This window comes from Carassius carassius, chromosome 2 (assembly GCF_963082965.1).
Source record: "Carassius carassius chromosome 2, fCarCar2.1, whole genome shotgun sequence".
Taxonomy (NCBI): Eukaryota; Metazoa; Chordata; class Actinopteri; order Cypriniformes; family Cyprinidae; genus Carassius; species Carassius carassius.
In genome coordinates, this window is record NC_081756.1 from 45,765,158 (window position 1) to 45,789,129 (window position 23,972).

At 38.0% G+C, this 23,972-nt stretch overlaps 1 protein-coding gene across 3 annotated transcripts in view; it reads right to left on the reverse strand.

Moving 5' to 3' along the window:
* The window catches only part of LOC132110731 (ubiquitin carboxyl-terminal hydrolase 10-like), a 47,859-nt gene that overhangs the window by 13,624 nt on the left and 10,263 nt on the right, over positions 1-23,972 (reverse strand). Inside the window, exons 2-5 of one of the 3 annotated variants that reach the window (XM_059517578.1) lie at positions 11,379-11,447; positions 10,540-10,585; positions 10,121-10,180; positions 8,076-9,263 (exon numbers count right to left, since the gene is read on the reverse strand). In XM_059517578.1, the coding sequence (XP_059373561.1) occupies positions 8,076-9,263; positions 10,121-10,180; positions 10,540-10,585; positions 11,379-11,447 (1,363 nt within the window). Of the gene's footprint in view, positions 1-8,075; positions 9,264-9,734; positions 9,830-10,120; positions 10,181-10,539; positions 10,586-11,378; positions 11,448-23,972 lie in introns of those variants that run through there. The other 2 variants (XM_059517588.1, XM_059517597.1) reach the window with 2 other exon arrangements.

The window sequence follows — 23,972 nt, forward strand, 5'->3', positions numbered from 1 at the left end:
ACATATGAGGTCAGCCAATGGTCAGGACAAGAGCTGAGACTCCTCTCCACTTAGTGCCTGTCCAAGTGTATTACATCAAAAGAGATTAGCGAGTGACAAAAGGAATGCTAATGGAAAGACACTCGTTTCACAACCACCTTTTCTAGCTCAAGTATATATGTATAATAAAAAACAGATTCACAATGCCATATAAATCACATCTCCATTAGCAGCCTTGAAGAAAAACACATCTGAAAGTCACAAAAATGCCATCAAGCAAGCAGACGCTCTTCCTGTTATGCAACAGAGCATGCATTTACCCAGGAGAAGAGTCAAACTCAATGTTTGAGTGGCACATAAGCCAATGCTGAGATCAATAGAATGTGTCCAATAATAAAATGGTTTACTTGCGCAAAATTTCTCATATTTGAGAAACAGCAGGGGAAACCCAAAAAAAGTGGAGAGTCCCGGAGATTGGTTCCAAGGTCACGAAATCAGGACACCGTTTTAAAATAAGCAGTAGAGGTCGACCGATATATCGCTCGGCTGATATATCAGGCCGATATTTGTCATTTTTTAATATATCGGCATCGGCATCGATATCCGTGTTTAGAAGCGCCGATTTAAAGTCAGGCACGTCGGCGGGCAGCCCTGTGTTTTTTGTTGCAGTGGAAAGTGCTGCTGGCGCATGTGAAGCACCCCAAGCTAAAACTTTTGGAAGATTCAACAACAGTCTTGGGAGATAAAGGTAGTCAGAGAATTTCACTCTGTAAATGGGGTGGAAAAGTTGGCAGCTCTTACAAACACGGCAGCGTGATTGAGGGCTCCGTTACTCCGCCCCGCTCACAGACAGCAGCGTGCTCGGAGAGACAGCTGTCCTGGAGCTGCCAAGAATGGTGAATGACATTTGTTCGGAAGCATGGTTTGATGCAGACAATAACCAGTATTCCATCCAACTCATTTGTATTTAGGGATATCAATATTCGATAATTTCAATGATCGATCGTCGTTTAAATTAACGATCAATTAATAACCTTAATGCTGCAAAATGCTTCTGCAGCGGTATTATTATTATGTGCAAAAGCCACTTGGAAAAAAAAGCTTTCTCACCCGAATGAAAGGGGTTTTAGTCTGAATAAAATGCTAGTAGCAGGACTGTAAAATGAATAGATATGATGATCATTTGATAAAAATAGAGCGCGCCATACGTTGGAGATAATTTTACTTGGTTGACTTTCTCGTCAAGGAGACCGCTGAATGCGCCTCTTTAAATGGTTTAGTGGTGCTCGTTGTTGTATTTTAAAACGCAACTGCAATGTTTTCAAATGACACTATAGTAGTGGTGCAACGGATCATCATTGATCCGTGATCCGTTCGGATCAATATCTTCGGTTCGGCACACACGTGACCCGTGGATTGATTTATGAAAAAAAAAAAAAAAAAGTTGCGCACGTTCAGTCCACACTTAGTGGTCATGGCGAGCGGAGGAACGGATGAGCTTGAACGCCCCGCGCATTTTGGCTTCCCTGTCAGATATAATGATGAAGGAAAGAGGTTAGAGTGTAAAACCGTGACGGTGCGTAGAGCCACGTTACGACATCCTGGCATGCACCCACTTCAGCGAAAAGATTGTGCCAGATCTTTATGAACAGGAGAAGAAAAAAGTTGTGGATGAACTATCCCGAGCATCCTCTGTTGCGCTCACGACAAAAGGGTGGACGTCCAGGGGGACGGAGAGCTATGTGACGATAACTGCTGTGATAACGATCACAGCAGACTGGGAGATGAGAAGTCCGTCTATTATGTTAAAAAGATGATATTATGCCACGTGCACTTTAAGTTGATTTCATATATTTTAATTTAATGTTAATAAAAAAAAAGACAAAACGTATGTTTATTTGTCTTGGCCTTTTTTTTTTCTTTTTTTTCGCTGATCCGAAAAATGATCCGATCCATACGAGGACGAGCGAGCGCGGGTTTGACTAGATGTATTTGGAGGTTATTGCTCACGTCTCGTTCTGCACATATCCAAATGTTTCCATATTCGCCATGTATCTGAATGTTAAACTATAATATTTTTATTTTATGTAAACTAGATGGAAAAGATCATCCTCTTCACATGAGCAAAAATGTGCATAACAGCAGAGTGGTCTATTTAAACTGACCAGTGTAACCTTTTAAATGTTTGGTTGACTGTACTTTATTTTAATAATGAACAGACTGCGATAGCAAGTTTGAAATTAGAATGCACTTTAGATGTTCTGTGTCATTTATACCACACACAAATGTTGCTGGTTGCTAGTGTGTTTGCAGCACTACTGTTATTTATTTTTTATACATTACATTTTTTATATTTTTCAGTTTAATTGATTTTTATTTCTAAAATTGTATTTAAATGTATATTTAAGTTTACATTTATGTTCCAACAAACTTGAAAAATTCTACTTGATAAATGCTCTAAAATATTTATGTAAATGATTGACTAATTGTGTGATGATTGCCTAATAGTGTGATATTTTACCATGCAAATGAAGGGGAAAACTTAAAGATATCGGTCCTAAAAATCAGCAGAACATATCGGCCATCGGCTGACCCTGACCTCTAAACATCAGCTATAGAAAAACCCATATCGGTCGATCTCTAATAAGCAGTAGCCATTGTAGCAAATCAGCAGTCAGGTTCTGGATGGAAATCCACCGCTTTTGTACTTCAGGTGGAGACGGACTGGGATTCCCTTGAATTCTCATTCTGAGCATTAATGTTAGCAATATGATGAGTAAACAGCACCTAGGTTGGCCTTTACCTGAGACATGTCATGATTAATTTGAGCATCAGGAAGAGGAAATGTGGTTTTTAAAAGAACCAAGCAAAAAGGTCCTTATAACATGTCTGGAGTGTTTAGGAGCTACAGAGGTGGTTTTATGGGTGCTGTCCACAAATCAGCAATGCATTATGCTGCTGCCATCTTATGGACAGAAACATGAATCACAGAATCAAAAGGAATAGTTTCAACAAATTAGCTTGTCATTATTAACCATCTTGTCATTTCAACCTCACAATTTTTCCTTTTTTTTCCCCACTTTCACTAGGAAATTCTTACCTAAACCACGTCATTTAAACAAATGCTGATGCCTTGATAATGTCAAACATCATAAATTAAATACAGAGATGGAATAAATTAAATTAAAAAAAAAATATACGAATAATGGAACCTTTCATCCCAAGAATTTAAACTGTCAAATTATTCGCTCTCATTTTAATCCAAATCCATAAGAATCCTTATCTTCAAAACAGAAATAAGGATATTTAACTAAATCTAAAAGATCTTTATCCCTTTATAGAAAGTCTGCTCACTCAAAACTTTTGACACGTCCAATCGTTAATCAAGCCACAATTAATGTAATCCATATGAATAAAGCGGTTTAATCAAAGTCTTCTGAAGACATGATCGCTTTATATAAGGAAAATAATTTAGATCAATATAAATGATTATTGCTCAAAGCACATACATAAACATTAACTAGGCTCAAACGTGCTTGTATGACAAGAGAATAAACCTCACAGTAAGTATTGTTGAGCATTGGTTTACAATATTTTATTTACATTTATCAGACTAAGAATGAAAGCCTAAATTAATTCTGTTCATCATACAGATTATTTTTAGTATGCCTTTACACACTTTTTAAAGCATTAAAGTTTAAGTGGAATAGACTTTCAATAAACAGACAAAAACCTCTCAGAATATATTAGAAATATATTCATTTTTGTTTTGAAGATGAACGAAAGTGTCAGATTTAGAAAAATAAGAGGGCAAGTAAATTATGACAGTTTCATTTTTGGGAGAACAATCTCCCAAGTAAATGAGTAAGCAAACATTTCCTTTAGGGTTGTGCTGATAGAGAATATTATCGTTCATCAGTGATGGTCAAAGCCTGTGGCTGATGACTTGGATGATATCAAGATTATTACCATATTTTTCGGACTATAAATCGCACCTGAGTAAGTCGCATCAGTCCAAAAACACGTCATGACGAGGAAAAAAACATAAGTCGCACTGGACTATAAGTGCATTTATTTAGAACCAAGCACCAAGAGAAAACATTACCATCTACAGCCGCGAGAGGGCGCTCTATGCTGCTCAGTGGTAGACTACAGGCAGGGTTCCTACAGGTTTCTTCAAGTTAAATTCAAGTCTTTTTAAGACCTTTTTAAGGCCATTTATATAACAAATTAATACCTATTTCACGTCCCTACCAGCAAAGAAAAACAAAATCCTTGAACTTGTTTTCATTTATTTTTCAAATGTGGAATGGGTAAAAGATAAGCCAAGCAGGTGTGAAAAATAAAAACATTTCAGTAGGCCACAAGACAGTTTGCCGAACAATGTTAAGTTGTTTTTTAACATTAGCTAGCTACTTATTCCATGCTGGAAATATGGGGAACTGAGAGACCACTGAACAATAAATCGAAAATTAGAACTCAACATTACATTAAATTAAGAAACACAGTCTTAGTTCTTCACTCAGGGCAGCAATCTCTTTATCAGGGACAGCCAGTTCCATCAACTTCTCCTTTATCGTGACCGCAAGTAAATGTTTTAGCGATGTCGGAGCCAGGGAACATGCATTTGAAAAGCTCTGAGATACCCTCATTTCCATTGTAGGACTGGTGTTTAGCGATTGTGTTAAGAGTCCACAACACCTCGGCTTTCATTGTTGGCGTGGACCCAAAAGCTTTGTGCAGATCCACTCTAGTTGCGGTCATAGCTGAAGGGTCTGCAGCGCTAGCAGCAAGCTGGCTAAGGTCACAAATCGCGTCTTTTGCCTGCTCAAGTTCGTTATTTTCAATGTAGGCACGCGGTATGCGCGCTAATAATGGAAGCGACGCAGTCGCGACGCGCACGCAGTATGACGCGCACGTCGTTCACATATCGCGCCTAAAAATGCGTGGAAAACGCTAGACGCGCCACTTTCTCCTTCTTTCCAAAGCGCTCGGGCAGTTGCGCTCCAGAGGCGTCTGCTGTCGCTACGCAACCATGACCTGCTCTCTCCATGAAGACGCGAAAATTTCAGCAAAGGATAAATGGATTTGCAGCACTAAAAATCGCTCGCAGTAGCTCTGCTACTAAATTTATTTCAAAATAGCAATCCATATACAGCTATGATCAGCTGTTCCTTCATCTTGGCTGAGCTTTCAAAGTTGTTACGGGAAAGGATGAAGCTGAATGTTTAGTTCTTGTCACATGACCCACGGTGCGCTTGCGGCTCTCTGAAAAGTTGAAATGTTTTTAACTCGATGCGGTGCGGACGCGCCTGGAAAAACGGGCGCGTCGCGACTGCGTCGCTTCCATTATGAGCGTGCATACCGCGCGCCTACATTGGAAATAATGAACTTGAGCGCGCAAAAGACGCGATATGTGAACGGTCCCCAACACTAGTTGGTTGAAACACGCAGGCGATGGAAGGAGTTTGTTTTTGTCCATTGAGAGCATTCATGTGCTTGGATGACTTGGCATGAGACTCTAATGCCTTCATTCCCCTTTGTACCTTACTGAATCCTTTTTTTTTTTGCATATGGTGCAAAAAGCCTCAAAAACGTTGCTGTCCACTGGTTTTAACCAATGACGAAAATAGTTTTATCCAGCCACGCTTCATTAAATTTACATTTCCCCGTAACCTCAGAATGAAATTGCTAACGTTAGCTAGCTAACGTAAAAACAAACATTAAAAATATAACGGCGTCAGTCAACCTTTCCTGTGGAATGCTGAGATTTTCTTTGTTTTTTCGCGCTTCTCCTTTGCTTGTTGCTCGAGGTCTGTGTTGTGTGTTTTGTTGCAGTCTATGGTTGTGGTGCTGTAGCACGTGATCTTCATTTACTGAAGGCATCACATGTTCGCAGTATTTTGTACTGTGACCCGGGGCTGCGTTGCGTTCTCAATTATTGGTTCCGTCACTCTGTATTTAGGATATGTCATTTAATCAAAATAAGCGTGGTTGACAAATGAAACTTTTGAGGAAAATTACAATACATAGAAGTTACATACAGCACAATTTTTAAGACCCAGACATCAAAATTCAAGACTTTTTAAAGTCTTTTTAAGGTATTATTTCCAAATTAATAAATTCAATGCTTTTAAGGCTTTTTAAGACCCCGCGGGAACCCTGCTATAGGAGCATTGAGCAGCATAGAGCGCCCTCTCGCAGCTGTAGATGGTAATGTTTTCTCTTGGTTCATTTCTCTCGGTTCATGTCAAATTAATTTTGATAAATAAGTTGCACCTAACTGTAAGTCGCAGGACCAGCCAAACTATGAAAAGAATGTGCGACTTAGTCCGGAAAATACGGTATTATTAAAATCATCATCATCATGCTAGTATTTTTATATCTGATTAATATAATGAAACAAATAAGCCCTAATATTTCGTTATACAAGCTTTAAGTGTTTTGCGTTATAACCAATCACACAACTCCGTTGAACTTATGAATGCAATGGCCAAAGGCATTCAGAAGAGTTCTTTCAAATTCTCTCATCATAAACAAAGTGCAGATGCATGTACGATGTAAGTAGAAGTGATTTATGAATCATGCAGTGTAGATAGCATCACTGATTATAAAAGGAGTCCATAAACTCGTATCTAATTGATGTCAGTGATGTTGTTTGAAATGTAAATGTTCTTTGCTTGTTTTCTGTAGCTGATTTTTGAATAACTGAGGAAATGTAAGCATTATAATTATTAGTAACTTACAATATTTTTATTAAATTATGTTAAATACAAATTCAGTCATATGAAAAATTTTTTATGACATCCATATGCTACTTGACTAACATATGGATATTAGCTTTTAGCCTTAAGGCCATTGCACACAGAGACTTTCACACATTGAATAATAAATACGACTTCACATTGTGTCAATGTTTACACACTGCATCTTAATTTTGGATTCAGGTTCAATTTTCTGCGTTTTCATATCTGTAGCATGCATTTTGATAGGAAAGGATGGTGAATACAAATAAAAGAAAAAAAGTATGTGAAAATTTCGGACTCAGTGTGCAAAGACCTTCACTCTGGAATTGATTCACTCTCCAGCAATGAAACAAAATTAAAACTAAAATGTATTGGCGATAGGCCTGGGTATCGATATTTATCGGCAGTACTTCGATAACGATAGAAAAAAAATGTTTGATATAGCGTACGATATAGGCACGTTCTATGAGTGACGCAGACAGCACTCACAAACACATGCTGAATTGAGTGCTGGTCCTGTCTGTGATGAGGAGATTGTGAATAAAGAATTACAATTAGTCGAATTTAGATAAACACTTGCATCTGAATGTTAGTTGTCCATCAGGGAGCGTCATTAGTGGCGTGCGAGATGCGGTGATGATGTAAAAGATAGTTGCATTTTAATTTTTTTACGCTCCGCTGCTGCGTTGTTCAATTCTAAATATTAAAAATATAGAAGCTCAATGTGGAGAAGGATCTTGATAAAGATTAAAACCAAAACCAAGCCATTCACACAGAATGTGTGAATGGCTCTTTGGATTAAGCAATGCATAAATACAAGATGCTGTTTTGTTCATAATTGTTTATGAAATTATATTTGATTTTAAAGAATTAATTTAGATGTAATGCACGTTTTTATAGTGTTACTTCCTTGCGTTGACAATTTAAATGCGCTGCATTATATAGCTCATTGTGCCTTCCTGTGGCCTCGGGAGACAAGACAAAAGTTTCCTTAATGTCTGCGTCAACCCGAAGTTGATGCCGACTTTAGTTCAGTGTAGTGACGTATTTCCATCTGAAAGTGTTTAATGTTTGCACTCACTCATAGCAATCTAATGTTTGGAGGAGCGTGTTTCAATACCGAAATATATTAAATGTATCGTTGATAAATATTTTAGCTGTATCGGCCAGCCCTAATTGCTGAATTTTTTTTTTTTTTTTTTTACAGGCTGACGACAGGACGATATGACTATGGAGCATAACGCCCAACACTAATTTGCTTAGTCTACTAATTTGATAGACTCGTTATGTGCAATGCAACATTCTTTGAGGTCTGGACTTCAAACCATTAACATTCTTGTCACATTTTACCTGCCAATTTTGGAGCCATAGGGTCTTCAGACACAGGGATAGGGCCATCGTGCACCTCATTGGCCTTTTCAGGTAACTCTGAGGCAGCCGGAGTGAAAGTGACGACAGCAGGCATACTCTTTACCTCAACGTAAGCCTGAGGACCTCCAGGCAAAGGCTTGGAGTTGTGGAAGAGGCTGGCCCAGGATTTCGGGGGGTTGGCCACAGGTGCTGCAGTGGGAACTGGCGAGACTACCGGCTGAACTTCAGAGTCTAAGGAGAGAGGAGTTACAGAGGAAGCTGACTGCCCCTCACCCATTTCAGCCAGGTCTGCGGCTCCAGCAGCCGAGGCAGTCTCTGGCAGCCCGTTAGCCTCCCCCGAGCCCTCAGCCTCCCTCTCATCAGTAGTAGCAGGAATTGTGGTTGTGAGGGTGGCCACAGCAGCATCAGGGGGAAGAGGAGATGGAGGAGAGGAGCTGTGCCCTCCGTTACCCAGGAGTACTGGATTCTCTAGAGCAGGGGGTTCTGCATTTTGCTCTGCAGTCCTGGCACTCTGTGCCACCCCGCTGCTCTGAGAGGACGAAGAAGTAGACGAAGAAGCTGCCCCATTTCTGTCTGACAAAGAGGCAGCTCCACTAGTCAAGTCCAATGTCAAATTGTCAGGGCTTTCACAAGTCCTCTGATGGGAAAAAAGGTCGGCTTGGGGTGTAGATGTGCTGGATGTTATAGAATTTCGGGGGATGAGCTCAGCCCCAGCTAGCACTTCCCCTACCATGTCCTCCGAACCCAGGAGTGGAGCATTTGGAGTATGTCCGTTAACCAGGCCTGAGGCCTCCACTTCATCTGTGGCCAAACCAGTGCTGTCAGAACCCTCCAGATAATTGTAGTATCCTGGCGGCCGCTTTTTCTTTTTCTTCCGTTGCCCCAAGCCGCCCGAGACCCCATCCATGTCAGAGCAGGCCTGGTGGCTGCCCAGGACTGAGGTCTCGGAGTTACTGCAACATAGGGAGTCGAAGTCGGTGCCATCTGGGATATCAGCGACTGCCGTGGCTGTGGGAAGGGCCTTCTGAGGTGGTTGGCAGCCTAAGATGAACTCAGGGGCCTGAGGATTAAGAGTGCTGGAGACTTTGTACAGCGAGTCTTTCACTGCCACAGACTCTGCATTCATTACCTCATCCACGCCAAACTCGATATGCTGGTAGTCATCTCCTGTAGATCAAAACATGTCAGTTAGATTAAAAAGGCACAGCAAAACTGGAATTTCCACAGGGAAGTTTTCGATTTTAAATTAGACAAGTTTCCAGTTACAAATCTTAACTTGATTATTCAATAAGCTATTCTAAAGGCTAAAAATATTAACAAAGTTGTATGCATAACAAATCATGTAGTTATTAAATACAACAAATCTGATAGGATACAAAAGTGGCTGTGGTACTAAACTGTACAGACTAAGCAGTGAAGGATAGATTGAAGTGAATGAAACAGCGTTAGTGAATGCAAGTCACAATTACTATAAGACTTTGAGTCTTAAAAGTAGCCAGTGATCAGCGAAATCAAAACACCCAGAAGTCATCATGGGAAGAAGTTCCCAAGCAGTGGATAAATGAATAGATAAGACCATATCCTCTGTTAGTATTCATTTTAGAGGTTTTATTTTAGGAAAAAACATGAAGAACGAACTCATAAGCAGGTTGTGGACTGTCAAGACTGCCACGTTTTCAGGTGAAGTTAGAGATCCTGAAAGACGGTCGATGAAGTCACATTCTTAGTCCACTCTGGAGATGTGATGGATTTAGAAAGAGAATTTCCAGAAAATACAAATAAAAATGTCAAAAGTGTCCCGCCAACTCCAAGCACTGCAGGTAGATGCACATATGCGCCAGAGAGACGCCGGCACCTAGGCATGCAAAGCTCCAAAGATTAAATGGACAGGCAAAAATGAGAAGTAAGGGTTTAAGGTTGAAAAAGGGGAAGGTTTAGAAAGCTGTCAGTGTTTAAGACCTGAGTGTTGAGTTCTGCAACATAATCAGAAGAGTAAGGCACTGTGTAGTGGACCGAAAACTCACCGCAAACCTGCCGTCTCAATGATTCCATTATGTAAGGCACAGCAGGAGTGCAGTAACCTCCTAAATAATTGATACAGATGAGGGTGAAGGTCACAACTACCTGAGAGGGCAATATGATACGGTCTCGGGAGAGATTATTAGAAGTACAGATATTGGCATGTAGCCTAAGGAGGTTTATATTCAACTCTTATGAATGAGGACCATTCTACCAATTAAGGATTAGGATGTGAATAGGTAAAATTAATATTACAAATTTTGTTTTCTATGTGTGAGGATGTAAGATATGGTCAATGCATAATACATGAAAACCATTGTATGTGCTCATGTCGGAGTAACTTAAGAATTTAGTAACTTATAGCACGTATCTTTATTTCTGAATCAATACTTGTAGCAACATTCAAGTGAGGCTTTGATCTTACCTGAGGAATGGCTGACGCAGGAGACTTTATCATTGAATGGGGGAAGCTGATAAGAAATTTGAACGAGATTAATCAAATGAAGTCAATAAAAGTAGATGTACACAAACAAACCTTTCTAACCTACAAATTTAAATGCATGTTATCTAAACTAAACACAAGTACAATTTTTATAACATGTTATTTGGAGTGGAAGGCCAGAGTTTAATTTGCAATTAAAACAGACAGAGGATGTAGTGTGCTAAATAACAATGACGTGTGCAGTTTTTTCTACAGAAGAAAAAGAGGGAAAAAGGTGGATGTAGAGTATGGTAGCATAACATTGGCAATGTAACATGCAAGACGGCAATGTATCTATATTTGAAGTAACATTCCCCATACCTTGTGTAATAAATTGGAGCAAGATTTAAAAGTAACTTTATTTGTACCATTATTATTAACCGATACATTAAAAGTGCAGTGTCAAATTCAGTTTCAGATGATGCAACATTTGCACATTTAATTTTACATAGAAATTTGCCATTTCAATTTGCAATGAAACAAATGTATAAATTAAACACTGACGAGGGTAGACTGTTTTCATTTTTGTGCTAAACTGCTGCACGTGTAGGGAAAAGTGGAAAATACAAATGTTATTTTACATATATTAAACTCACAAAAACAAGCTCCACCTCAACACAATATCGTTAATGGTAATAGAGAATTAGATTACATTTAGAATAATGGTAATTGCAAACAAAAATAAAGTAAAAGTAATTACTTTTCTAAAGGTTAAAGACTGCTTTGGACAGCATAACATTTCAAGTGCCTTCAAGATGCATTCAAGTGTGTGAATATTTTACCTCGACGTAACAGCGGGGAGTCACAAAGAACTGATTGAACTCATCTGGGCTGAACTCCCCAAAGATGTACTGTGAAAAAAAAAAAAAAAAAATCAAACAGAAGTACATAATGTTATCTGACCATGATTAGAATTGCTTTTAACATTGATAATTGCAAACACAATCCTTTACTAATATTATGCCATGCTGTAATACTGAGGTGGTCATTTTGGCATCAGAGTCAGAACCACAATTAGTGCATTATTAAATTCAGCCCATTTACAGTGGGCTTTAAAATAATCACGTTTTGTTGATTTGCAGGCTGAAATGAAGACTGACATAGTTTTTGTTTTATCCAGCTGTATTAACCCAGTGCAACTTATAACATCCAAGTGAAAAATATAGCACCAACATGTCAGAAAATAATTAAACAAGAATCACTGAGTTAGAAAAAGGATCACCCTCTTGCGTCTGCACTTTGATGAACCACCTTTTGCTTTAATTCCAGCCTTTAGTCTGTTGGCATTTGTTTCTACTTTGCAATATTTGCCCACTCCTCTTTGCACAACTGATTAAGCTCAGTTCAATTTGACGGTGAGCGTTTGTGGACTGTAGTCTTCAAGTCATTCCACAGATTTTCAGTAGAGTTTAAGTCTGGGCTCTGACTTGGCCATGCAAGAGCATTCACCTTTTTCTCCTTCAACCACTGTGTGCTAAGTTTTGCTGTGTGCTTTGGTTCATTGGTCGTGTTGGAAGGTAAACCTTTTTCCCCAAACTGACAACTTTCTGGCAGAGGGCATCAGATTTGCCTCAAGAATTTGACGGTATTTTGCCTAGGGATGGATATAGTTAAGGTTTTAACGTTATTACTTCTCTTACCGATACTGCTTATGGATCCAGTACTTTAACGGAATTCCTATCAGTACTTTTGTGTATGCATATATATATATATATATATATATATATATATATATATATATATATATATATATATATATATATATATATATATATTGTTTATTAGGGGTTGCACCAACTAATCGATTAGTCCACTTCAGTGCTCTGCCATGACACTTTAAGCTTGACATTGACGCTCTGTTTCCAAACTGGAAAGCTCCACGAGACAGGTGTGATTATATTACTGTATATTTGAAATTGAACGGGAGAACGCACGTTACAAACAGCTTATTGTACAGTCAAGTAACGCACACACATAGGCTACAGACAGTTGCTCGTACATCACACACAGACAGCTCCCACACAGAATAATTCAGTGCGGAAGTGTATTGTCAACACTGTTCTGTGATCTCAATAAAATAGCTTAGAAACTGAAAAGTTCTATGATTTATTTTTTTAACTAAATCCCACAGCTTCACTACTAGTAGAGAGACGCTGCCAGGTAGAATTAATTCACATGCAATCGCTCACTAATGCGTTTATATGAATGTAATCTTTACTGTGCTACTTTATCTGTAACGTTATTTTATTTTAGAACGAGCAGAAAGCTGAGAGAAATAACCCACAGACAAAAGAACTGATAAAAATTAGTTATAGGAGCAAATAACCATGTGGTCAGCTCTGTGTCATATGTCATAGCTGTGCACAAAATGTTTTTTAAAGCTCCAGGCTTATGTCAATGATGTCATCAGTGACAAGTCGACTTTGACTCAACTTTCATCACATAGCCCCTAATTTAAGTATATAGATATATATATAAATGAAAAATCTTAATTTACATTGCTTTATATTCTGAAATGTAAAATAATAGGAAATGAATATAGAACGTTTTTTTTGTAAATGCACCAGTGCATGCATTTTTTATATACACAAAATAAGATACTGTAAGAAAAAAGAAACAAATTAAAACAAACTGACAAATACAATAAATCAAAAATACAACCAATAAACTGTGCTTGAATTTTTCCAAGTCTACTAACTTTAGGGAAGCGATACTCAGTATCGGTATTACTCCGATATTCCCATTTTCTGCCAGACCGGGTACCGGTCAGATGAGACCGATCCAAATCCAATATTCAGCATATACTATACTGTATTATTATTAGGCCCCACGAAAGGCACAAAAACATTAAAAAGCACCATAAATTATTTGTGCACTATATTTCAAGTGTTCTGAGACTGTTCCATAGTTCAATGTAAAGTACAGATGAATATTTAAGATGTTAAATACAAATTCACGTAAACTTCTCTAAAATTATAAAATTAATTATCTGTCAAAGTGCCTTACAGGACAAGCAGTGTTAAACGTTATGCGAATGCGTTAGCTTGAAGTTTAAAATAAAGTATTCCCAGGTTGCGGGCAGCTTGGATCACGCATCTTTCTCGCACTCAGCAGCTCACTCAGTTTCATCCACTATTTATAGGTGCATTTAATCCACAGAAATGCGTTATTCACTGCTGTGATTTGACGTGACTGGCGGAGGTTTTATGCGTGCGGTGAACAGACGCGACCTAACAAATATGACATTTGTTGTTGATTATTTTCATTAATGACTTTGATTACCGTATTTTTCGGACTTAGTTGCATCAGTCCAAAAATACGTCATGACGAGGAAAAAAACATAAGCCGCACTGGACTATAAGTCGCATTTATTTAGAACCAAGAGAAAACATTACCGTCTACAGCTGTGAGAGGGCGCTCTATGCTGCTCAGTGCTCCTGTAGCATACCACTGAAAACAACTGAAAACTGTTAACTGAAATATTAACTTTATTTAACAAAATCCAAGACCAAGAACAGATATTGGTAATCTGGAAAGGCAGGTTTTTCATCTTATGGTACACAATAGTACACAGAACAACAGGCTGAATAGGTGCCCGGTATGTTAACACATTAACAGTTAGCTACACAATAGCATATAGAACATACCCGGGAGGCTGAATAGGCTAAAATTAACATAAGCCAGTGAGTCCAACAGTTACTGGTAACATTAAGCAAGTTCACCAAGCTCCCGCGATCTTATTCCACTTTACTGAATCCCTGAATTTTCAGTGGTAGGCTACAGGAGCACTGAGCAGCCTAGAGCGATCTCTCGCAGCTGTAGACGGTAATGTTTTCTCTTGGTTCATGTCAAATTAATTTTGACTAATAAGTCGCACCAGACTATAAGTCGCAGGACCTGCCAAACTATGAAAAAAAGTGTGACTTATAGTCCAGAAAATACGGTAGTTGTTGCAGCCGTAAAATAAGTAAATTTTTCTTTTATCTGCCTCACAATCTTCAAGGTGCGTATTGGTAAAACCAAAACTGCATGTGACTTTGTGACTGCATGTGGCCTCTCGTGGAGTGGTTTGAGGAGTTTTTTTTTTTTTTTCACAAAGCCACATTTGTGGAGAATGTGATATTGTTGTCACATGCACACAATGACTGCTTCTTTGCCATAAATTCTTGCAACTGCTTCAGAGTTGCTGTCTGCATTTTGGTCGCCTTGCTGACCAGTTTTTGTTTTTGTATCCATCTCCTGACTTGTGCCTGTCCACAACTTTATCCCAGAGATCTTTTGACCGTGCCTTGCCACCCATAGTTTATTGTAGGGATGCACAATATGGAAATTTAGCTGATATCCAATTTGCTGATATTTTTTACTCATTTTGGCCAATAGCTGATGCCGATTCAAATACATTTCCTTTTGTTCAGAAACAACAAGTCTCTCCTGCACAGATGTTTCCAACAAATAATTTTTAATTTTGCACATTTATTTTTTATTCAGATAGATGCAGTGTTAACCTTAATTTTATTTGAAGATTTAACATTTGTTGATGGTCTAAAGCAAAATAGTTAGATTTATAAAAAAATACAGCTCCTTGTGTTCGATTTTCATAATTTGAAAAAAAATAAATAAATAAATAATAATAATAATAATAACGAATAAATCAGTATAAAATTAATTTAGAAGTGTCATTGTTTAACTTTTATTCGTTTAAGCTATAACTTCTGACCTTTAAATCTTGTGATTTTATGACATCAATTACTAAGAAACACAATCTTAAATGTTATTTGTGTTGCTGCTACTGCACACGCTAGAGACTGTTTACTATCGCACACTGGACACGTTATTCTGTACAAAAGTTTGCTTCAAGATGGACCACACTGCTGATGTAATCTTATCGCTGTCACATCGTGAGCACATGCAAATTATTCGTCTTAACGTCAAGGCATATCGGCACAATTTTTCATATCGGGCCAATGCCGATATTTGCATTTTAAGCCATTATTGCCGATTCTGATAATGTTCTGATAATATTGTGCATCCATTATAAAATTATTTTCTGACATGTTGGTGTTCTCTTTCACTGGGATGTTATAAGTTACAGATGAATAAACCAAAACTGTGTTTGTCTTAATTTCAGGCTGCAAAGCCAAACAAATTAGATTTTAAAGGGGCCGATTCATTTCTATACCCACTGTATTTATTAAAACACAAAGCACTGTGTTTAAGGGTATGTGAGGACGTGGCAGCTATCATTACTGCATGATTGCAACATCAGGTTGGGTGGAAGTAAAAGAGCAAGTTGGAAACTGATGAGTCATGCAGCATGACAATATGGCTCCCTTGTGTCCCACTTTACAGGACAAAGCAATAGCAGAGAGAGACCCTTCAAGCACTCAGTTTGGCCAATGTGTAACACTGTTTGAGCATAGACATTTAAATATTACTGAATATATTGAAGATTTTTTACATCAACACTTTTTAGTGTGCTAACATGCCACAACCTGTGATCTGACTTTAATTTAATTCCTCAGACTAAACAAACACTCCAGATTAATTGAAAATGTAGCTTACAACAGAACAAGTCAGAGGTTTAATGATTAACAATGCATCGAATGTGTGCCTTTTCATTAACTGTGTAATGTACACTGAATGCACAATAGAAAGTGAAAACCGTTGGAATATGTGGATCTTTTACCACGTCAATATATTTTCCCATGCTACCCATGGGTCAAGATGCTATCTGTAATCAACACTGATTACTGCCAGTCTTCTGACCTCCAAATCCCTAATATGCTTAAATTGCATATTAGTCATGCTAGTTTTCCACAATAACAAGTCTTCTCTCCTGATGTGAAAAATGTAATGCTCCAAGTGAACAAAGTTTTTATCTCATGGGATATTAGACCATTTTATCTCAAAAGATGGATGACACATTTGAAGCGGAAGAACAGGAAAACTTGCAATGTGCAAAAACTTATTTTAAAAAAAATTAAAAAATGAATGACTACTTGATTAGTGTACCTGAAGCAAGATTAGGCCAACCACATGTTTCTAACTGTATGTTCACATAAAAGCAGCTGGGCAGTAGCTGGACAGCAAAACAGAACTGATCGAAATGTAGGGGTCTCAGATGTATTTGAAATTTAACTTTAACCTGACAATGTTTTAAAGCAATGCTCATGAATCCTGTATGTTCTGCATGTCTCTGTGTGAATGAATTGGACAGACACACAGTTTTGTCTACTGCTCACATACTCAAGTGTGCATGACGTGCATGGGTTTCAGTAAAGCCTGACCGATATGGTTTTGTTTGGGGTGATACCGATATTAGGGAGTAAAAACACACACAAACATACATTATATACACACACACACACGGTCTACATCGATATATTGGCTGATATTCTTTGTGTATATTATACTTGTAATCACATTACAGTTTTTGACCCACGGATAAGATCCTTTTTCAGATCAGCAAGAAAATAAAAAATATTTGCTTTTTAGAAATGCTTTCCATTTATTACTGAAAGCAAAGTACTTCTTTGGAACCACAGCAAATACTACTAGATGAACTAAGAAAGTTCAAACATGATTAAAGAGACAAGAGAACAGCAAGTAAAAATAAGAACAAATACACAAATTACAAGCAGAGATAAATACAACAGGTTAAAGGTTGGTAGTATTCAAATACAGAAATGTACTAATTAGGGAAAACACTGCATAATGTTTACTGAATAAATCAAATATAGATATTTATCACAGCTGTTTTGTGTTTGATGATCATTAATGACAGCAGCAGTATGTATAGGCTGTTGTCCCTTTAAGACCTGATGCACGGATCTGATATGATACACATCACATTTCATTTCTCAGTTGTTTTTATTCACTTGAGACATAACTGACTGTGTTTACCTGAATGATTGTCGAGATGGGCATTTTGTCATAATTTTATGTGTATGTGTGTCTGTTCAAAGAATTCAGAAGAGGATTCAGTTTGGTATTCGCATGCCGTACAGATCACAGATCAACTGTTTCCAGTCACGGAGACCACTGAACGAAAAGTAGGCCCACACTGACAAAGGGCAATGCATTTACTTGCAAAATATGCTACACGGTATTAAAATAAAGCAGAAGAGCAAGTACAATGCAATATCACTTGCGACAAACATTCACAAGCAAATGAAAGGCGCTTCCCAAAACTGGTCACTCTAGCGAGACGTTCTCTTTATTCCCGGGACATTTGTGCCATCGGAGAGGGTGTTTTCTACCGCGGGCTCTCCACAGGCTGCGCTCCAGAATAATCCCACATCATGACAGGTTACATTTTTTTTATAAATATTGGGACAGGCCTACCAGTGGTACAGAGGACCCGGTCAACCCGGTTCTTGACGCAGACAGCGCTATGATTTCCACAAAGCAGAAAACGCGGACGGAATCTCAAAATGCAGTCATGAAAATGAAACTTACATTTTAATATGGACAGTCACGGAATTTGTCAAAGTTAGCACAAATTAATAAAATCAAATCACCATATGGACCAGTATCTGTAAATGTTAAGCCGCAAAAGTTGGTTGAAATATGAATCCTGCATGTTCTGCGCATCTCTGTGTGAATGAATGAATGGCAGTGTGGGTTTGTTTACTACATAGACTGAAGCGCGTGACACTTGCAGTAATTTCAGCATCTGTTGTCTCAACGAGGACGTAAATACATAAACAACATCACCAGAACTGTTCTGAGTCACTTCACACGCATTTTACCATTTCATTCGAGTAAAACCAGTGTCAATTTAAAGGTATTCACGGTAACCCGTGTATGTGATACTGCTACTACTGTTGAAAAAAACTTAATAAAACTATTTTTAAAAGAAATAAATCACAATATTTCTTTCATGTTTTAATTTTAATAGCAAATCCCCTTTATTTACCACAAAATAAAATGCTTTTAAATTTCATTGACAAATAAAATTTGGGTGAAACTTTTTTTTTTTTTTGGGTGAAAACTGTTTTTCATAATTATATTACTTGTAGAAAAACTTTTGTAAATAAGTATAAAGAATGGCATTGGTTTTATTTTAGTAATAAAAAGTGTGTTTTTTTATTAGAATATTTTCGTGTTTTGCTTTGGTACAGAGAACAGTGGATTTTCACTGGTATCGGTACTGAATACTGAAATTTTGTTACAGTTACAACACTAGTGACCATGCTTTTGGATGTCTTTCGAGTCATTTATGTAGCTTTGTTCTGGTTTGTCGGTTGTTCATGAATCTCCAAATATTCAATAATATTTAGGCAGTTTCTCTTCCCAAATCCTCACCGTCTAACCCTCTAATTAGGCAGGTTTAAAGAGGCACCATTTTAAAGAAAAACCATTTAAAGAGGCACATTCAGCGGTCTCCTTGACGAGAAACAGTCAACAAAGTAACATGATCTAAAACATATGGCGCACTCTCTTCATTTTATCAAATGATCATAATCACATCTATTCATTTTACAGTCCTGCTACTAGCATTTTTTTCAGACTAAAACCCCTTTAATTCGGTTGAGAAAGCTTTTTTTCCAAGTGGCTTTGCAAATAATAATACCAATGCATACGCATTTTGCAGTATTAAGGTTATTAATTGATCGTTAATTTAAACGTCGATCGATCATGGAAATGATCGAATATTGATATCCCTAAATGCAAATGAGTTGGATGGAATACTGGTTATTGTCTGCATCAAACCATGCTTCCGAACAAATGTCATTCACCGTTCGTGGCAGCTCCAGGACAGCTGTCTCTCCGAGCACGCTGCTGTCTGTGAGCGGGGCGGAGTAACGGAGCCCTCAATCACGCTGCTGTGTTTGTAAGGGCTGCCAACTTCTCCACCCCATTTACAGAGTGATATTCTCTGACTACCTTTATCTCCCAGGACTGTTGTTGAATCTTCCAAATGTTTTGGCTTGGGGTCCTTCACATGCGCAGCAGCACTTTCCACTGCAACAATAACACGGGGCTGCCCGCCGACGTGCCTGACTTTAAATCGGCACTACTAAACACGGATATCAGTCGACCTCTAGTTGTTTCTATTTTAAATGTACTTTTAAAGTTTAAATCACATTAAAAGCTTATTTTGTACATTATGAATGAATAATGATGCATTTATGTACAGTCACTGAAAGCCACTTGCACGTGTTTTGCGCACGAGCCGCAAGAAGCCAAAATTAAAATTAGTTACTCGACCATCTATAACTTTAATTGACTGCATCTCTTTGACAATTAATCGATCGATTAATCGTTGACATCCCTAATGCTGATTTACTCCGCTAAAATCACCCAATCATTGATCATTTTTTTCCAAATAGAGTTAAAAACTTTTTTTCATCTCGCAATACATCTCAGAATATCACAATGCAAGTTTTTTTTTTCCAATACCGTGCAGCCCTTACTACCACTACAGTACAAATAAACTAATGTCTTTAAGGCAGGGCTCCAGACTGCAACATTTTCTGCCAATCCGACTAAATTTTGTGAACACTCGCGCACTGGCGTGACCACCGCTGCAATAATAACCATGCAATTTGTTTGAGCTGCACGCTATGTTTATCAGCTCGGACCAATAATTTAACACAGTGTAAGCAAACTGGTCCAAGCTCAGAACAGCTTTATTCATAAACCAGTATTGATCTCATGACACTGTTACACAGCAATGAAAGATCCAATGAAAAGCGTTGGAATTCTGCACAGCATTCTGTTATAAACCGATCAAACAGCTCTGACGTATGTCTTGTGATCACAAATCTCAAAAGTGAAAGTAAAAGGGTTTAGGGTTTCCGTAGTACTCTTTATTTCCTTTCCGAACACAGAACTGGGATGCGGTGGATAGCAGGTGTGTGTGTGTCTTTTATCGGCTCATCCCTACTTGAGGGTGAGTAATTTATGGCCTAATTAACATTTTTGGGTGAACTAACCCTTTCAAGTTCAGCATAATTAAGGCTTATTACATGATAGGGATTCATAGTCACATATCACGCACCTGTAGCACTGAAAACAAAGAAAAAAGGCCTACAAGAAATTTTTCACTTAAATTAAGATGACAAAATGAACACGCACACTGAACCCCATGCGCTTTTAAGAACCAAATGTTTTTTCATAAGGCAAACAATAAATAGCAGGCCTACCCTCAGTGCACAACTTGTCTTGTTCATATTTTTAAAAATTAATGTCTATGTCCTGTAGAGCATAGTCTGGAGCACAACACTCACCCCCCACCCCCCCACCAAAAAAAAAAAAATACAACCTTTCTGCAGTGTTGAGCCTTGAAGTAATTCACATATCTGTTGATTTCATGAATGCAATGGCCAGTGTTTTGTTCAGTGTGTTTCTGAGTTGTGCATACTCACAAATCCTCTCATTAGAACAAACAAAACGTACACAATGTAAATAAGAGATTAACAGTGCAGTAGTGCAGAGCTTCACTGAATATAACAGAACTTCGTGAGATAACGAAGAACTGAGATGAGTGAAGGTTTTTAAAGATTATAAGCGGGAGCACTCTCTGCATGCTTTCTAGGCTAGAACCCATTCAGAATTTGAAAACATTCACTCACAGATTCACTCTCTGATAACCAATTATACAATATTGCCTTTTGCCATTGTGTTGCCTACTATTTCAGTTAAGCGAAAGTGGAGCAGGTGCTTGTGCAATGGAACATGTCTGTAGGCATTTGTGGTTGCACATATAGACACGCCACCATGAGTTGACAATAGGGCTGAAATGATTCCTCGAGTAACTCGATTACAAAAAATGATTGAGGCAAATTCCTCTGCGTCGAAGCCTCTTTTAAATTCATTTTAAATCTCATGTCAGGTTCTTTCGCAATGATTCTTTTAATGTGACAACGCGTTTACCTCACCCACAAAGCGGAAGGAGACACAAGCGCTGCGTGCCTGCGTCCGAAATCGCAAACTGCAAGGAGTCAGCAGTGTTTTGATTTGAGAGCGCGTGCAAACGTAAAGAGAACGTCGTGGCGTGTGTCCATTGCAAAATAGTGCTGGCATACCACAACAAGGGGCCCTATGATTTCCATGATGCAGACAACGCGGAGGGAATCGCGGAATCCAGTCATGAAAACGGAATTTACCGTTTAACACGGAATGGCACGGAATTTGCTAAATTTTGAATGAATTAATCAAAAATAGGTCATTGCACTTACATCAAATCACGATATGGACTAATATCTGTAAATATTAAGCCGGAACAGTCTATTTAAATATGAATCCTGTATGTTCTGCGTGTCTGTGTTAATGAATGGAGCAGAAGCGCGTCTTCATTCAAATCACAACGTCTGCTGTCTCGCTAAATAAGGACGTATACACATGAACAACATCTCCAGAACTGCTCTCTGACAGTCACTTCATGAGCATCTGACCGTTTGATTTGAGTAAAACTAGCATCACATCACATACACAGAACTGTAAAGGTACGTCAACCGTCAAAATAAAAGTCCGGTTAAAGACTATTGTTCAGCAGAATGTACATAGCCTACTACTAAAAAAAAAAAACTTTTTTTTTTAAGGTTTAATCACACATTTCTTCCATGTTTTATTTTTAATAGTAAATCCCCTTTGTTTACCAAAAAGTTAAGTTAATTTTCAATAATTAAAAGATAAATTAAATTAATTTTTTTATTTGTTTAATGTGCATCTCAGAAAATGCTTTATTTAAAACCCCAACCGAATGGCACTTAATTCATCTGTCAACTTTCTTGTCATTTTTCACAGTATAAGTACAGACAGAGAAACAATGGGTAATAATTAAATGTTTATTTTTGATGTATGCATTGCATTCTATGAATTTAAAAAATAAAAACTCGGGAAAAATAAAAACTAAGGAAACTTAGTTCATTTTAAGAGACCTGTGACGGTCACATGGACGTTAATACGCACAAACACACACCGAGACTGTTTGGTGATACAAGAGTTTATTGTAATTAAGTCTCAGGACTCCCTGGTAGAAGAGATATTGTATCTCAATAGGACCTTCCTGGTTAAACAAATAAAATAAAAATAAATAAATAAAAAATTGATCAGAGAGTGAATAAAATACCTGCAACCCTCAGGCCACACTCTCCACTTCAGAAACAAACACAGACTACCTTCCATTACAAAGACATTCACATTAATACGGTTGGCCAGCACCATTACCACATGTGGAGGGACAAACTCACAGAAAACACTTTACACATGTTCCCTTAAATATACGGAGTCTGAAAGAAACATATTGGCATGATGTTCTACTTAATAAAGCTACTTTGTTATTAATTCGTTCCCATTAAACAGGAAATAACAGCAGCAACTCGGCCACGTTGCCCCTGAAACCCCCACGCTCAATTAATACACGGTAGATTCCCACCCTAAGCGGAACCAATAATTCCTGCCATCGTTTCTTACCAGGACTCTTAAAATCACAGGACAAACGCTACATGGGAACAATACACATAGTTTACAGGTATTTCATTCACTCTCTGATCAATAATTACAATAAACTCTTGTATCACCAAACAGTCTCGGTGTGTGCTTGTGCGTATTAACGTCCATGTTGAACGTGCGGTCCCTCCGTGACCGTCACAAGGCCCAGGAGTCTTATTTTCTCTTGCAAAATTAATATTGCACTTTAAACAAAAACACATTTTATCCGATTACTCGATTAATCGATGGAATTTTTGGTAGAATGCTCAATTACTAAAATATTCGATAGCTACAGCTCTAGTTGACAAATAGGTTTAGAATATTTTTCTTTAAAATGTAGCAAACTTAAAACAAATTTGAAACCTTTTAAACTGTTTAAGTAGTATTAAATCAAAATTCTTACTTTCGGTTAACTTAATCCGTCAATAAGACCATCCCTATTACATGATAATCAAAATGTTAGTTGCAGCCCTAGAGTTCAGTTAAGAAAGCCCTTTGAAGTAACTTATTACTAAAGGTTTTTTTAAGCAAGGCTGGTAACTGGTTGCAGGCCTACAGCGGTCTCGTGAGTACTTGTCTTAACACATGGCATCTGGTCCTATAATGGTCAGACCACACTGTAGATAACCCGCTTCCTCTGTGAAGGGTATAATAACCTTAATCCTACAAGCACTAACAGCGTAACTGAAAGACTCTTGCACTTAGTTAAGACTAATCACTACACTGACCATTAAGCAACTATACAATGGTTTTAAAAAGCTCACATTTTAGTAACTTCATGTTCATGCTAGTCTTTAGGGGAACTGAAAGTGTCAGAGATGAAAAACTCAACAGGCTCTGCAAGCATGCACATAATAGACCTTCACATTCACAACTAGCTGCATGAAAAGGCAGAGCAAGAAAAAAAAAGAAACTGCAGTTCAAGCACATGCAAC